Source organism: Calypte anna, chromosome 3 (assembly GCF_003957555.1).
Source record: "Calypte anna isolate BGI_N300 chromosome 3, bCalAnn1_v1.p, whole genome shotgun sequence".
NCBI classification, from domain to species: Eukaryota; Metazoa; Chordata; class Aves; order Apodiformes; family Trochilidae; genus Calypte; species Calypte anna.
In genome coordinates, this window is record NC_044246.1 from 22726019 (window position 1) to 22743325 (window position 17307).

The 17307-nt window shown below is 37.6% G+C and overlaps 2 protein-coding genes across 3 annotated transcripts in view; one reads left to right on the forward strand and one right to left on the reverse strand.

Annotated features, from left to right (window-relative positions):
* PPP2R5A (protein phosphatase 2 regulatory subunit B'alpha) overlaps nt 1-17307 on the forward strand; it is a 46803-nt gene that overhangs the window by 27459 nt on the left and 2037 nt on the right. For both annotated transcript variants that reach the window (XM_030448728.1, XM_008496555.2), the window contains 9 exons: nt 2700-2792; nt 4998-5128; nt 5319-5378; nt 6597-6705; nt 8937-8990; nt 13780-13830; nt 14753-14872; nt 14959-15086; nt 17202-17303. In XM_030448728.1, coding sequence (XP_030304588.1) covers nt 2700-2792; nt 4998-5128; nt 5319-5378; nt 6597-6705; nt 8937-8990; nt 13780-13830; nt 14753-14872; nt 14959-15086; nt 17202-17303 — 848 coding nt within the window. The remainder of the gene's footprint in view (nt 1-2699; nt 2793-4997; nt 5129-5318; nt 5379-6596; nt 6706-8936; nt 8991-13779; nt 13831-14752; nt 14873-14958; nt 15087-17201; nt 17304-17307) is intronic.
* The window catches only part of PACC1 (proton activated chloride channel 1), a 39420-nt gene continuing 25844 nt past the window's right edge, over nt 3732-17307 (reverse strand). Inside the window, exon 9 of the mRNA XM_030448730.1 lies at nt 3732-3801. The gene's annotated coding sequence lies outside the window, so the exon portion shown is untranslated. The remainder of the gene's footprint in view (nt 3802-17307) is intronic.

Consider the following 17307-nt stretch of genomic DNA (forward strand, 5'->3'; position numbering starts at 1 on the left):
ATGACCTGGCATTTGGCCTTGTTAAAACTCATCCAGTTCACCTCAACCCAGTCAATTCAGCCTGTCCAGATCCCTCTACAGAGCCTTCCTACCCTTAAGCAGATCAACACACCCACCCAACTTGATGTTGTCTGCAAACTTCCTGAGGAAGCACTCAGTCCCCTCAAGCAGGAGCTGCCTTGCCCAAACCCATACTGGCTGGGTCTGAAATCCTGGCTATGCTGCTCTTGCCATTGCAATTTGTCATCATATATTGAGAATCTTATGTTAATGTAATAGAGATACTTTGGTTTTGACTCTAATCAGTGTCCTAAACTTAATCTTGCACAGCTTCTACCAAGATTATACAATGTTATGCTATGACTTAGTTCTGCTTGCAGTCCCCATGCTTCTTTATGGAAAGAAGCTGTAGTTGTCCTTCCTCCCCCTGCTCTTTAGGGGAAACAAACCATGCCAAATCAGTCTTCACTCATTAAAGTTGCTCTGTCCTATGATGACTCCAGTAGTTTGCTCCTTCTCTGTATCCTTGCAGGTTGAATAGATTTCCTCAAACATGTGGAGGACTATGTGTCTCTGTTGGTACTCTCAGTATCTTAGTGGAATATTCCAGGATTTCATCTTTTTCTTACATGGCTTCATTGTGTAGATGGATCTTACCCACACTATGGTTAACCAGTATTCAGAACCAGTATCCCTTTCTTTCTCATCTTAAAGGCTTGCAAGTGCTTAGCAGAGGTTTTTCTGAGATCTTCAACTGTGACTGCACAGTCCTTGTTTTGTCCTGTATATACAACTCCAGGCCTTCAGGATCAACTTGTTCTTTCTTACTTATAACCCAAAGTGATTTTTTCATTTACCACCATTTCCGTGGTGGTAGTTTCCCATTCTGTCATCATTGAAGCAGTTATCATTTATTAGTATTCTTTGTTGTGGTCACTTATATAAATATTTAATATAGGAATTTATTGCAGAAATACTTCATGAAATTTCATTACAAAATAAATCTGAATGAGGCTCTACCTATAACCTCCCTTCAGCCAGATGTTTCCCATTTCAGTACAAACCTCTAACAAATTGATCTAGCTTGAGAAAGATCAGTAGAATCATACAATGGTGTGGGCTGGAAGGGACCTTTAAAGATTGCTTAGTCCAACATCCTTGTGATCATCAGGAATAGTCTTCAACTAGACCAGCTTGCTTGGTCCTGGACCTGCTAGGTCCAGTCTGCCCTTGAATGTTTCTGGGGATGGAGTATCTACAACCTTTCTGGGCAACCTCTGCCAGTTTCACTACCCTCGTTGCAAAAAATTCCTTCCTTAAATCTAGTTGGGGTCTACCCTCTTTTTAGTTTGAAACCATTACTCCAGAATTTGTAAAAGATGAAGACAGGCAACACTGTTGTCCTGTTGCCTGTCTTCATCTTTTACAAATTCTGTCCTATTCTGTCTGTTGTGCAAGTGTGTGCTAGGTAGGAGATGACAAATGAAAGCTGTACAAGGGAAGCTTGAGTTTTAATACAGTTACATGACAGTTTAATACAGTTACATGACATTTGTGTGTATTTCAACTGCTGATATGAAAAGCTCTTGCTATACTGTCAGGGAAAGAAGCAATTGAAGGGGAACTTGGTGTTTCTGATTTTCTGCTTGGCAGATGCAGCATACCCTCCTTGAGGCTATGCATAAGTAACCATCATCTCAAATGTTCCAGCTAAGAAGTACATATTGTCAAGCACTTCTCTCAAGAGAACTTCGTAATTGTAATTATGAATTACTCAAGTCTTGGCTCTCAGTTTAATGTACTCTTAGTGGTAGCAGTTTAAATGCATGGCTGTGAGTATGACCACTGTGTGGGTTTTATTTAGGAGTTGAGTCAGTGATGTCTTTATCCAAAGTGCATTTTAGTATTACTACTAATCAGTTGCTTAAGTAACATGGAGTTGAGAAATAGATATTGGGCACATATGCAGCCCTGAGTGTATCTAGATGTGAGACATCTTTGCTCTCAAATTCTGTCTTACTTAAGCAGTGCCTTCTATGTATTTTATAAATCTGCCATTGTTATGGAAGTACAGTATCTTGTGTATTGCATTTGTTGAACTCCAAAATACGGGACTTGTGCTCTGGTTTCTTCCTGCCTCTCTGCTACCTCATTGTGGAATCCTAGCAAATGGGGACTCGAACTCAATAGGAATAACATACTACAAAATATAAAAGATGTTGACGATAAATCTGCAGAGGGTTATGTCCAGGATATAGAAACCTAATATTAAGCCAAACTCCCTGAGTTTTGATGTATTCATTCAGCTTTTAATATTTGGAATTTGCAGCTAAATTTCATTTCAGGAACACTTTACTCTCAGGGCTGATAAGTGTTTGGTAACTCACTTCTGCATAATCAATTCTTAGTATAGTAGAAAATGTGAATATATAATACTAAAACCTTGGTTTTTTGTGTAATATTGATATTTTCAGTAAATTATTTATGAAGATTTTGACTCTTCTGGGAATTACTGTTCTTGATGCTTACTGTGATCCTTTCAGTAAATTCCAGTAGTAATTAAGCAGTGACATGCTAAGCTTCATTTGCCTTTTGTACCTTTTAAGCATGTGATTAGTCCCACTGACTTTGGTGACAGGGCTGAGATCTGTGTTATGGTGTCCTTACTAACATGAAAATTCTCATTTCACTGTTTGTAGTTGGTGTATGAATTTTTCCTGAGGTTTTTGGAGAGCCCGGATTTTCAGCCTAGCATTGCAAAGCGATACATTGACCAGAAATTTGTGCAGCAGGTAAGTAGAGCTTTCTTCTATCACTCCTCAGGCTTCACTTACTAGGTGACTGTACAGCTAAGGACATATAGTAAGGCTTTCATGTTGACAGAGGGTTAAATTTTAGTTGTTTCAGCAGCAGTTTCTGCCAAACCCTAAATAAACAGTGTATCATACCACACAGGCTGCGAATAATTAATAAATGCAGAAATACTTTGTTTTCAGATATCAGCTTCAGTGTTTTGCAATACAAGATATTTTATATTTGTAAATACAAGTGGTATTTTTATTATGTGTGTTGTGTTTTGGTTTTGGGTTTTTTTTAGCTTCCAGTCACTTCAACAATGTGCAGATTAAATTGTCATAGTAGTGCTTTTGTGTTTGTTTCTTTCATAGATTTATCATGGGAAAACTTAAAGCAAACTTTTTTCCTCTAAAAAGATAGCATACTTAGTGTAAATAAAAGATGTTCCAACATCTACCTTGTAACTAGCTAGTGTTATTTTTTTTATTATTGTATGTTAACCATAAGAGATTCAAATTAGAAGGTACATAGAACAATCACACTCGACCATGCAAAGTAACTGAGCAAGAAAGTAAAGTGCAATTTCATTTTAAATCAAACTTTGCAAGGAATTAGGCTATAGAATAGTGTAACAATTTTTTCTCCAAGATTAATTCAGTGGGCTTTTTTTTTTTTTTTTTACCATGTCAAAATACTTGTTTTGTCAAGGAAAAAGCTCAGTATCTGAAGAGTGCTGGCAGGCTGACACAGTACAGGAATGAAAAGTGAAAACATAGATGGGCGCTCCTTCCACACCTTCAGTGATTTCATTTAATTTCAGCTTATTTGGTTGTACTGTTCCTGTTTATAGATGTTTCCTTCTTCTCTGTTTTATTTGACTTTCCCTTGAAATTTAGGCCTGAAGCTGCTGCTATTGTCCATGGGTGCCCAGTTCACGAGTTGACTTGTGGCTCTTCAGAGCAATGTTGCAGAGGTTCAGTTCCTGAAATGTCACTTGATCTTTCTCTGGAGTACAAGAAAGACAATGCAATGAGCAGCTAGCTATTCATGGGGAAAAGGTTGAGTAGGGACCCTGAGAAATTCCTTCTAAATATAAAAATGAAATGAGCCTGAACAAAGTTCCTGAGCAGCTGTTTCCAGTCCTTTATGCCACTTGGTGTAGACAACCTAAGTTTGTAGGCCTGGACTGAGCAGGAGACTGTAGTGACTCCTTGAGAAAAATTTCTAACATGTTAGAAATTTCTGATTATCTTCTCACTTGGACATGCTGGAAAAGAACAAAACTAAAATAATGATCTGTAATGGGATTGGATTATCTGCCTTGAAGTATGTGTGGCCCTTCTGTATCCTTGTAAAACTTTACAAGGAAAAAGTGTGGAAAATCTTGTTTACTTATTGCAACATTTGATGTATTAGCAGAGAATTAGTTAATTATTATGTATCTTATGCTTATTTTAGAATTCTCCTCATCTTTAATCGTTAATTGTTAAATTTCTTGACTAGGAATAAAATCAAACATGTTTATCATCCAGAATGTATAAGAGTAAAGGTGTGTTTAAAGAAAGAAAGGGGAGGGCAAAGGAGTCAGAGAATAGATTTGACAGTAACGAACCAACTTGTACTTGCAGTGGTTTATTTTCTCTTTCCCAATGGCTTAATTTTAATGCCTTATCATTCTGTTAAATGTATGTATCTCTCCTCCCTTGCCCCTGAGGAAATGTGCATGAGTTTTATCATCCACTTGCCCTGCAAAATGATTCTGCAAAGAATTATCCTTTTACTTAACCTTCAAGACACAAGTAGATTTAAGATGAGTAGTACAGGATTTTAATTAAGAAATTATAAATATCTGAAATGGTTTTAATTAATTCTGATTTCTTGAAGACCAAGTGTGAACTGCATGTCTAAGGTATTATAATCTCATTCTTACAATTTTGTGTTTATTTTGATAGTGTAATAATTGTTGGAATGGCTTTTATGTCTGAGTACAGTGTTTGAAGAGAATGAAGCTGATGGGTTTATTTTTAAAAAATCAGCTTAAAAAACAAAATGTGAAAATACGGTATTGACTTCTAAGCAAAATTCTTGTATTGATTCTAATTTTTCTAATGAAACTTGCAAATTAAAGCTAAAACATTGGCTAGTAACATAACAAAATTTAAGTCTTCCAAAAATAATCCATTTCACTTTAATTTTTAAAGTTGTTGGAGCTCTTTGATAGTGAAGACCCACGGGAACGTGATTTCCTGAAGACCGTTCTGCATCGAATTTATGGAAAATTCCTCGGTTTAAGAGCATTCATCAGGAAACAGATTAACAACATTTTCCTCAGGTATGCTGTGTGTGACTAGGTTGAGGAGTATTTTATCTTTCCTTCACGGTCTAAGTCTAGTGAATTATTTTGAAATTAAAGACCTGTTTTGGTCTCTGATCTGTTTTTCAAATCTTTGAAGTTTATTAAAGGTTGTTTGGAATCTCTGATCCTCTCTTGATTTTTGGTGGTTGTCTTTTTTTTGCATCAGGTTTATATATGAAACAGAGCACTTCAATGGTGTTGCTGAACTTCTTGAGATATTAGGAAGGTAAGTTCAATCTGACACACAAAAAAATGAAATGTTATTGTGGGTGTTTTGCTTCAGCTTTCTTGCTTTGGGAATGGAGGGGGGAAGAGAATTATTATGGTAATGAGTGAAGTGCAGTCACAGGAATAATCTAATACTGTCTGGGTTACCATGTGAATATCAAATTAAGAGGCAGAGTATAAATTATTCTTTTTCAGTGCAAGTTTTAAGGATGACTGGAAAATATTTCTCAAGGCTCCTTGTTTGCTAGGAGTATCTACTCTTTCTTATCTTATGTGATAGATGACTTGTTCTTTGATTCAGAAAATGAATGTTAACTTTTGCCCTCATGCTGGAAGAAATGCTTTAATCTTCACCAGAGTTGTTTCTTTAAATTCTATTCAGGAAAGCTTTGCAAGTTACTAGGATTTAAAAGTTGTCTTTTTTGACATTATTTCTCTGGTTTAATTTTTAACTTAAGTTTCTATGTGGTGTAGTATTTTACTGTTTTTTCCAAAAATTGTCACATATAATTAACAGTAGAAAATTTTATAAATTTTTATATATCTAACTGAATATCCACTGTATTGTGGATCCAAATTACTGTGGGACAAATTTTCATGAAAATGAAATGAAAGGGATACCCTTATTTTCTCAGATTTGTCTAAAATGCAGCTTGATGGGGTGTGGGGTGGAACCCCAAGCCCTTCCCGAAGGACTTTTGTTTGTTCTGCCATTCATTAGCTCTTAAAAATAAGACTACTGAATCACTGAGAGAACTTTTTAAGTTTGTTTCTGGAGGGAAAAGGCTGTTCAACAATCTCAAAATAAATGTTTCAACAGCACTGTGAAAACAGTTCAAAATTTTATGCTGTTTTTTCTCTGCAAGTCGCTATGATAATGGGTGAAATGAATGTGTCTGTATAAACTTTAGACAGTAAAACTTACTGTAGGTGTTCTTACTCAATGGTTAAGTCACAATTAAAAAAAATGGGTTCATCCAATGAGTATTATTTGATTTCTACTATGGTTCTCAGACTCCTACCAAAAGTCTATAAATTTGCATGTTACCACCACTTTTAAGGTTATGCATAAGTAGAGCTGTTTTATGGCTTTGAAATAGTCAGGTTTAGAAATTGAATCAGAAATGGAGTGTTTATTGAACTTACTGAAATTTTTGGCTTCTTAGGAAAAATATTTTTTTTAGTAAAAATAAATCCTGCTTATTCATGTTTTCAGTATTATCAATGGTTTTGCACTGCCACTGAAAGCAGAACACAAACAGTTCCTTATGAAAGTTCTGATTCCCATGCATACTGCAAAGGGATTAGCTTTGTTTCATGCACAGGTAAGCTTTTGCCTATTTTTTAAGAGTGGTGGGGTTTTTATATTTGCATTTGAAACTAATGAAATTCAAAGCAGTTTGTGTTACAGTATCAGTAGTCTAAAATATTTGCAAATTCAGTCACTGGTGTTTTAAAGACCTTACTGATCTTTTGTCTCAGTGTTAATTTGGAGATAATACTTAGCATTTATTAAAAGTGAAAGAATATAGTAGCAAGTCTGTCATGTCAGCTCAAGTGGGAAGCTTTTTTCCTTATTGTTCTGTCATACTTTAAACTTCATTTAATCCCAGGACCTTGTTCTGTGATCACTTCCTTTATGTGACCTAAACACTGTAGGTACTTATTTCAGAAGTGCATTTTAATTCTAAAACCATTCCAGTGACACTGGGGAAGAGAATGTTGTATACAAGTGGTTAAAATGTATAGCAGCTAGAAATTATGTAGATCCATGCCACGCTGCCAGAATGCTTTAGTTCTTCACTCCACTTCCACACTTGCACCTTGTAGAGACATTCAGCATTTTGTTTCCATTCAGCATGGAATAATGTATATCCATTCCAGACGTGGCACTTGAGTGTTGGATACACATGATGCAGCTTTGCAAGTAATTCTGCCCTGGCTTATGAAAAACTTCATTTGTTAGCTTAGCTAGCTTACTCATGCAGCTCCTTGTAGACTGAAGATACAAGGAAATTAATTCAAGTGAAATCATTGTGACCATATAGCCTACAAACAGGGTCAAGTCAAGAGCTCAGTTAATTCCTAATTCTTATATGAATTTTTAATTTGATTAAATCACTTTTTTGTGATAGGCTGCACCATGGAATGAATCAATGATATGAAAGGGACGAGCCACTTGCCAAAGGTGTTCTCACTGGTGGATCAGTACAGCAAAATATCCATTTTTCTGTGCCTTGTTGAGTTTGGTTCACTGGTCCATGACAGAGCCCTGTTAATTCAGCTGCACAGTGTACCTGATTTGATTTGATTGACCAGGCTACTCATCTATCCCTTCAAAAACCCCTAGTACCATGTGGGCTTGGCACTGGGTTTTACTGGTTTTATATTATCCTGGAGGTGTAAACCAGCATTAAATCTGCTTTGCAATTAGGAGTGGCCTGGTTGCTTTGTTGCTACAGTAGAAGTTTAGCCTACCCTTAAGAGTTAAAGCCTTAAAGCTGAATTAAGTCTTTGTGTCTTTGAAGAATAAAGCATTACTGTACAATATATAATGGGGTTTTGAGATTAATGTGTGACATTTATTGTCTTTTGAATATACACATGTGCATCCTTAGCCTAAGGGCAAAAGAAATAAATTAGACAAGTAATTACAGCAGTGATGTTATCAGCCTTGGGTTAACAGATTAAAAAAAAAAAAAAAAAAAGAATAAAAAAGCCCCCAAAAAACCATAACAAAAAAACAACCAAACAACAAAAAAAACAACAAAAAAACAAAAAAAAAACCCAAACCCCAATCAAAGAAAGAAACAAACAGAAAAACAAACAGGAAAGGCAGTGCTTGAATTCAGGTATCCTAAGTATTGAAGCGTACACGCGTTACATGAAAGTAATTTTTGTCTTTGCTTTATATTGTGAGATGAAAAATACTGTGACTTTAAATTAGTCTCAGTGGAATCTAGAGTTGTAACTACCATACTGGCAGGGTTATTGAATGGTTTCTCTGCTGGGCAGAGGTCTGGTTCTTTAGTCACTTTATGGTGTGCTAAGGGACTAAACACTAAGTAATTTACAACACATGATGCCACACTTACCAGCAAATGCTGTGTGCTGTAGGTGTCTGATGCTCAAGCAGTGTGTGCTCAGTCAAACCTCTGTTAACTCTTTTTTTTTTTTACTGAAAATAGCACTTTTTTGTTACACCAATATAGATGTTTGAAAATTATGGCTTTGTCATGTTGATACAGGACTTGATATTGAGAAAAATAGGGAAATACTGATGAAGCTTAAAAGTAATTTCCTACTAGGTGAAAAAATATGAAGATTTTTGCTATCTGGGAAGTTTTTCTAAGATAGAGCAGGCCTGTATATCTTGCTGCTTTAATTGCTGTTTTGTTTAGTTTGGAACAATTTTAAAAGGCTGTAGTAGGGGTGGTTTGGGTTGCCCACTGCTTTCCCCCAGTCTGAAGTGCTTCCATTGTAAGTTGTGATATGTCATAATGCTGCAATGTCTAAACACTATTTAACCTAAATAATCATATGACTTACGTTCCAGCTTGCCTACTGTGTTGTTCAGTTCCTGGAAAAAGATACAACTTTAACAGAGCCTGTAAGTGTTTTTCAGTTTAATTTTTTTTCTGTTTTTAATTTTGACTAAATCTTTTAATGTAGTTTGTTAGAACTGCATAGCAGTGCTGTCTGTGCTGTCTTTACTAATTTTTCATAGGCTTTTGGATTTTTTTTTTTTAAAATCTAGGACAGTCATCAAATAATTCTTTGTTTAAAAGTGCTATTATCTCTAACTGATGATCAAGACAGCACAAAATTTAAATGGATGTTTGAACCACTGATATAATATAAAGTCTTTCATATGAGAAAGCATGTAACAACACTATTTGGTCCTGATAATGATTAAAATGTCAATATTCTTCGTGCTGATGGTTGTGTTTGGCCACTGTAATAAGCTAAAATATTTAGAGGAATAAACAAAATATTGGAATTGCAATTTCTGACTTGTTTTCAGAAAGAAAAACACCACTTTATTTAGATAGAAAGAACTCTGAAATTCCAAATGTGATGTTTTTGTTCTGTCTCTTCTGTTACTCGGGTGCCTCTTGGCAGCTGTAATATTGGTGCTTCAGGCACCAGTGGCTTTTACCAGACTGAGTCTCCCATGATACGTATTGACAGCTCAGCTAAAAAGGGCTTTGCAGTGCTTCATGCATGGGCTTTGGCAGTGCCCATAAAGAAGAACACAGGCTCAGGGCAGCACAGCAGCTCATGGGGACACAGGTTGTCAGGACAGCTAGAACAGAAACTGGGTTTAGTTGGACGATCAGCAATCTTGCTGTTAGGTTACGTTGATATTTAAATACTCTGTCCCTTTTTGTGACAGAAAAATGAAGAGCTAGTGCAAGATGTAAGTTTCTGTAGACAGGAATAAAAGATAAACAGCTTTGTGGAAAGACTGTGGATTTTACCAGCCTTTCAGTGGAAGCTTGTTTTCTGCTCAGCCACTTCACTGTTTTTCCTCATCAGCAGACAGGTTATCCTCTAGGTGATGGAAGGTGGTCAACTTGACTGGCTACAAATTTGCCTTCTCTGCTTGAAGCATCTCCTTTCCCCCTTTATGATTGTTGTGTTGCTGGCTACATTGGTCAGTCAGTAAGATTTTATTATTTTGAGTACTGTGTCCAGTTCTGGGCCCCTCAGTTCAGGAAGGATATTGAGGTCCTGGAGCAGGTCCAAAGGAGGGCAACCAGGCTGGTGAAGGGATCCAGCACAAGTCCTGTGAGGAGAGGCTGAGGGAGCTGGGGCTGTTCAGCCTGGAGAAGAGGAGGCTCAGGGGAGACCTCATTGCTCTCTACAACTCCCTGAAAGGAGGTTGGAGCCGGGGGGGGTTGGTCTCTTTTCCCAGGCAACTCTCATCAAGACAAGAGGGCATGGTCTCAAGTTGTGCCAGGGGAGGTTTAGGTTGGATATTAGAATTTCTTTCTGGAGAGGGTGATCAGGCATTGGAATGGGCTGCCCAGGGAAGTAGTGGATTCTCCATCCCTGGAGATATTTAAAAAGAGACTGGATGTGGCACTCAGTGCCATGGTCTGGTAACTGCAGCAGTAGTGGATCAAGGGTTGGACTTGATGATCTCGGAGGTTCCTTCCAACCCAACCAGTTCTATGATTCTATGATTCTGTTGGACAGGACAAAGTGAAAGAAGTGTCTGAGCCTTATTCCTGCAGCCAAGGGATAAAACAACCCAGGCATTTTGACAGCTAAAGGTGACGTTTGAGCAGAAAATGTGTATTATTTCATAAAATCTGCTAGATTGAAAGAGGTGACAACGAGACAAGGACAGCTTCCTGATAGGAATTTACAAAACTGATGAAGGATCCAAACCCAGATGCTGAAGTGAAGAAGGCAGGACTCCTGAAGCAGGAGTGCCTTAGTGCAGTTCTGAGACTTCACCTGGACTGTAGTATATATCCACTTCTGGTTGGCTCCTCATCATTAGAGATGAATTCAGAAGGGAGAAGATACAAGAACTCCCTGCAGAGTCACTGCCTGTGCTTGGTCCTTACTCTGAGCATATGGTAAAATTTACTTTATGACAGAATAAAAGTTAAAAAGATGGTAAGAAGTGAAGCTTTCTGAAATTGTTGAAAAACAAATGTTAAAATTTGGGACAACTGATAAAATGGAATTTAGATTTTTTTTTTTTTTTTTTTTTTTTTTTTTTTTTTTTTTTGGCTTTAGGTCAAGAAATATTTTAAGAACCCCATCAGAAGGCTGTCTTCTTGAATACCTTACTGTTATTTTTCTGGCAGGAATTGTCACTCAGGGTCAATTTAGAGGGCATTGAATCTGAGCTCTTGCATGTATAGCAGTCAGCCTTAGGTCAACCCTGATGTTTGCAGAGCTGACAAGGAAAGTTTGTTACCTAACCCTGCGAAGTGCAGCAGCCTCAACACTGAAGAAATCAGGCTAAAGATGCAGTCCTTGTGTGTCAGATATGGTTTCTAGCAGGTGCCTGTTGTTGTCAGTTTTATGGGAATTTTGTAGCTTGGGGAGAGTTGTTGATCTCAAGAGCTTTGAGTAGTAAGAGCAGCAGAATTTCAGATTGGCATTAATTTTGAGTATTTCTTCAAATATAATATTTGAAAATGTCCATTTATCAGCTTTTTTAATATGAAAGTATGCTCAAGCTGGAAATTGAGCAAGGAATAGGTAGGTAACTTGTTGAGGTCTATTGTTATACTCAGAATGTATTATTTCTCTGTAGTGTCTGTTCAGCACTCCTACAGTAACTGAGTGCTAGATCTGGACTGTCCCAACTAACTCAGTTTTCTGGTTTTGAGACAAGGAAAGTCCATGCTTCCATTAGGGGTGTATGGTAGGTTCTCAGAGCTTTTCTTTGGCAAATGGGCTTGTCTGAAATGCTGGCTTGCTTGCATTGTTCTGGGGGAAGGGAAGTTGTCAGCAGAATGAACCATCAGTCCTGTAAATGTTCAGGTTTGTTGTTTAAAAACACAAAATCCCAGCAGTGCATAAGTGAGTCATGCAGGTACAAGGTAATTAACAGATAACAGCCTTACATGTAAAATGTATTTACACAGACTACTCCAAATTGTGAATCTAGGAAAACAAGTGGAATTAATCATCCAAGTCTGACTCCTAGAGGGTGAATGAGAAGCAGGTGAGTGTAGGACCACCAGCCAGATCAAGTCATTACAGTGAAATGGGGGAACTCAGAGTATCCTTCCCCCATCCCTGTGCCAGTGGCTCCAGCTCTGTCTCCAGGGGCCACTCAGGACGGGCTGTGTGGGTCAGGGAGGGAGCTCAGCCCCTGCTCCAGGCTGCAGAAATGACACCTGTGTGGGCTGACCCAGGCCTCCTGCTCCCCCCTGACCTTTCAGGTGATGATCATAGAATGATAGAATTGGCTGGGTTGGAAGGGACCTCAGAGATCATCAAGTCCAACCCTTGAACCACTACCTCTGCAGTTACCAGACCATGGCACTGAGTGCCACATCCAGTCTCTTTTGAAATATCTCCAGACACGGAGAATCCACTACTTCCCTGGGCAGCCCATTCCAATGCCTAATCACCCTCTCAGTAAAGAAATTCTTTCTAATGTCCAACCTAAACCTCCCCTGGCACAACTTAAGACCGTGTCCTCTTGTCTTGCTTGTCTTGATATTAGTGTATCAGTTGTCTGCAGCTTTTGGCCAGCTAGGTGGAACTGTATTGTTGAGGATCTGTGAAGGATCTGTTCTTTTCATGGAACTTGCATTCCTTTGGTGGATGTGAGCATAGGACTTACAGCTGCCTGAGGTTTCTGCATTTGCTCAGTGCCGTTTGAAGTGACATTTGGTTTTGTAGTAGCAGGGTGTGTGTCCTAGGATAAAGACTTGTGGGCACTTAAAATCCTATTAAATTTTTCTCTTGAAAGTCACTTTTGTTAGTACATGAAGTTGTGAATAATACAGCCAGCTGGGAAGCAGGGGAAAAGGAATCATCACAGCAAAAATCAAACACTGAAGGTATTAAGATAATTGAATAAGTTTTACAGTTGGATATCCTCAATTAGGTGCTGTTGCATCATAAAAATAAGAGTCTCCTTAAGCTGAAAGCTTATAAGGCTCTGGGAATGTTTCTGTTGTTGAAACATGCAGTTCTGTTTTGTTTTGTTTTGTTTTGTTTTCTAAGCCACCATGAATTTTGTAAATTAGATGCCATGTCAGATGTTTGTTTCTAGGAAACAGGCCTTCAGCCTTTGTTTGTTGTGTGTGTGTCCCTTCCTTTTGGGAGCTGTACTTTCTAATTAAGTTTCCCAAAGGCTTTTTCCAGCCTTGTCTAAGATAGATTCCAATATAAATACTGGAATATATTTTCTCTGTAAGTTTGTCTTTTTAATATTCAGTCTTTAAGATTTCAAATTCTAGAACAAAAAAGGCAGTGGCAGAGGCTGTGACTACTCTGGAATGCCCTGTTCATGCAGTCAGTGTATCCTGCTTGCTCTTGGGCTTCCAACCTTGACACCAAGACTCCCCAAAGTGTGATTTAGTAGAAGACAAAAAACTATTCTGGGAAATCTAGCTAGAGGGGAGTTAACTTCATTTTGTGACACTTTGTCATGAACCTCTTACCAATTAATGTATCAGAGTGTGAATGGATAATCAAAGACTTGTGAAGTGATAAGGGTCTAAATTATTCTGATAACCTGAACAAGATAAATAATTGAGCACAGTATTTATTTTCAGGGGAACTGCATTTAGCTGTATTTAGTTTGCTTTTCCTTAACCAGAGTTCAATAAAAGCCTAGTACTTTCTTTATAAACTTTGATCAAATATGTAACAGAAATCTGTTCTGCTTTAACTTGTTTGTATTTTTAACACAGGTAATCAGAGGATTGCTCAAATTTTGGCCAAAAACTTGCAGTCAGAAAGAGGTTGGTTTTCTCTCATTTCTGGCATCTGCTGTGACATAAAATGTGGTGTGGCAGGTTCACAGACCTTGCCTCTGCTGTGCTTTTCAAGAGATCTTACAGAATTGCAGTTCTTGAAGCTTCTGGAGGTGCTCATCTTTGTCATGCAATTCAATGCAACTTTGTTCTTACTATGGTGTTACTGTGTTAAAATTACATTAAAAGTTGCATTCTAATTAAGATGATATGGAGAAATTTTTCCAAGGTGAAGTGATTTAGTAGAGACAGACCAGGTAGAAGGTGATCATCTGCAGTGTGACAAGATTCAGCATCTGAGATACTGAATCAGAGTCTAGTAAAGCATTATATACACTTCTTTAGCATAAAAATATTCTCATTTCTTATATGTAGTTAAAATTGGCATAAATCAAACTTCTGATTTTTACACCACCGTACCCCACCCCCAAACAGCTCCTTAAAAGTGGGGGTCCCTTAACACTGTTGTCTCTGCCTGTGAGTGGTGGTAAATTTTTCTGTGCCACCTACCTGGTGTTCTGCTGGTTGAAATTGAAAACGGGAATTAAGTATTTAACACTTCAAAGGTACTTTGTTGATCTCCTATGATGGTGAACTCTGCAGCCATTCTTGAAGAAATAAAATGTTCTAGTGTTTTTCTAACCCCAAAACCCCCCAGAAAAGCAGCTCTGTGATGTGTTTAGAGCAATTACACAAAAGAAATCTAAGAAGAGAGCTGTAACCTGGTGCTGAAGCTGAAATCTTTCAGGCTGCAAAGAAACCTGTGGCTGTGTAGTGCACTGTAATTAAATACACTGTTCTTTGCAGGATTCATGACTAATACATATGCTGTAATTTGTTTGTTGCTGTTTACAATGCCAATGTAAAAACCCTTTTCATACTTTTTGATGTATTTCTTTTATACAAACAGGTGATGTTTTTAGGGGAAATTGAAGAAATCTTAGATGTAATAGAACCGACACAATTCAAAAAAATAGAAGAGCCTTTATTTAAGCAAATATCCAAGTGTGTGTCAAGTTCACATTTTCAGGTAAAAAAAAAAAAAGGTAGTAAAAAAAAGCAAAAACTTGTAGTAATTTGTTTTGTGGCTGTTGACCCCAACGTTTTGTGTTTCAGGTTGCAGAAAGAGCTTTGTACTTCTGGAACAATGAGTATATTCTTAGCCTGATTGAGGAGAACATTGATAAAATTCTACCAATTATGTTTGGCAGTTTATACAAGATCTCCAAAGAGCACTGGAATCCGTATGTAATGTTCATCTATAGTACCATAAATAAATTACGCCCTGTTTTGGGTTTGGATTGCAAAACTGTAAATATAATTTTGTTTGTACCTGAATTGGATGGAATTGATGAGATTAAGGGTGCTAAAATGGTTATCATCTTCAGCTATGCTATGCTTTCACTGTATTGCTGTGTTAAAGAAGTGGAATTTACTGAAAAACTGAGTAGCTTGGATGATGGTCTTGATTCTGTAATCATGTTTGATATTATGTGTTAGTTAAAAATGCAGATTAATATTACTTAGACAAAAAAACATTTCCAAGGAATACTTCTGTATTTATCTTTATTGTCCTTTACTGCTTTAGATGAACAGAATTTTGTCAGTGTCTTTGTGAGCAGTTATTGCTGCACAGAGAGATGATAAGGGGAAAAGATCCTGTTGGAGAAGAGCAGTTGCCTACCACTGTAAAGGATGGTAGGAATGAGAAATGAGTGATGAATTCACTTTATAGTTAATGCTGCAAGTTAAATGTTAGTATTTTTATATCATGTTTGAAAGAATCTGTAGTTACCCTGCAACATCAAGAAGCAAAGTTTGTCCAAATTTGTAGAATGTAAAACTCATACAGGCAAAAGCCTGGGTAAGTAGGGAGCTTCCCACAATGTTGAAGTAAATCAGATGTCCTCTTCTAAGCCCTTGGGGGCTCTGGAACTATTCTGAATTTATCTAGAGCATGTCTCTAGTTGCAGATGAACCAGGTGAGACCGCTTAGGAATTTTGGATAACTAGTTCTTGGAGCTTTCATACTACGTGGGACCTTAACAACATTGAAGGATGTCCCTCTTTCCCTAGCTGCAGAGAGCAGTTCCCCTTTTTGAAGGGAAAGACAGGACAAATGTATGCATTGAGGATCAGGAAGTTTGGTCCTCAAGAAGAAAATCTAACCTGTTTTGGAGGGCAGAGAAACTTAAAATGCTTAAATCCATCTATCTGTTTGATGTGGACTTAACTACTTAATCAAAATCAAGCTTTTCCCCTCAGAAAATTAAAACCCCAAATAAGCTGTTGTTTTCAAACCATGTGAAAACTGATTTTCAAAAAGACAAAAGGTGTGTAGGCAGGCAGAGTGTCCTGTGCTTTTCTGGGGGAGTACAGGGCTTCTGATGAACAGCTGGGGGATTTCCTAGAGCCACAATGGGCACAGCTGACTGAAAAGCAAACTTTGTCCTTTGGTTACTTACTTAGATTTTCCTTACGCTCATTTTCCAAAGTCACACAGGCTGCACAGGGCCTGTGTCCTACAGCTTTACAATCAATACTGCTCTGTTTCTGCTAGTGAGAGGAAAGATGGGGAAGACAGTTTTCCTTGGTTTTCTAATGAGTGATAAGCTTCATGATGGGCACCTTTAAAATGTTTGGTTTTACTGCTGTTTTTGCATTTCTTTGTACAACTAGGAATGGGCTTAAAGGAAGTAATATTCATGTTTCAATGAGTTATCATAAATATTGTGCCTTCACAAAAACAAGAGTAATACCTAATGTGGAAATACAGACAGGTGTTCAAGATGCAGCCAGTGTTGCTCAAGCTCTTCAGTTTCTCAAAGAAACCAAAGTACTGGGAACCAGTAGCTGATGCTCCCAGTTTGCTTCTCTAATGGGACATGTGCAGCAAAGCTGTCTGCTGCCCAGAAGTGTTTCTGGTAGAGCTTGCAGAAGCTGTGTTAAGCCACATGCCTGTGGTTCCTCTGCCACATTCTTTTGCCCAGTCTTAATTATTACCCAGAAGTTTATTTTTCTAGAATATTATATTTTATTACCCAAAATCGTTGTGAAAACCCAGTTTATTAAATGCTAAAAAAACTCAATTGGCTTTATAGCACAGCCACAGTGTTACTAATTACATCCTGTGCAGTTACAAGAGTCAGCAATTTAAATAACCATTTAAAAAAATGTTTAAATATGCAGTTTATTAATGTACAGAGGAAATTAAGGATTTTTTTTTTTTCAGAAAGTCACTGACCTTGCAGTGCAGTATCTAACAAATAAGGTCAGAGTCCAAAGAAGAAATGAACACTTATTGACTGAAGTTCAGGTTGTGCTGAGTAATTCTAATGGCTGCATTCCTTCTGTTGTAGCACTATTGTGGCACTGGTATACAACGTGCTGAAAACCCTGATGGAAATGAATGGCAAGCTTTTTGATGAACTCACAAGCTCATACAAAGCAGAGAGGCAAAGGTAC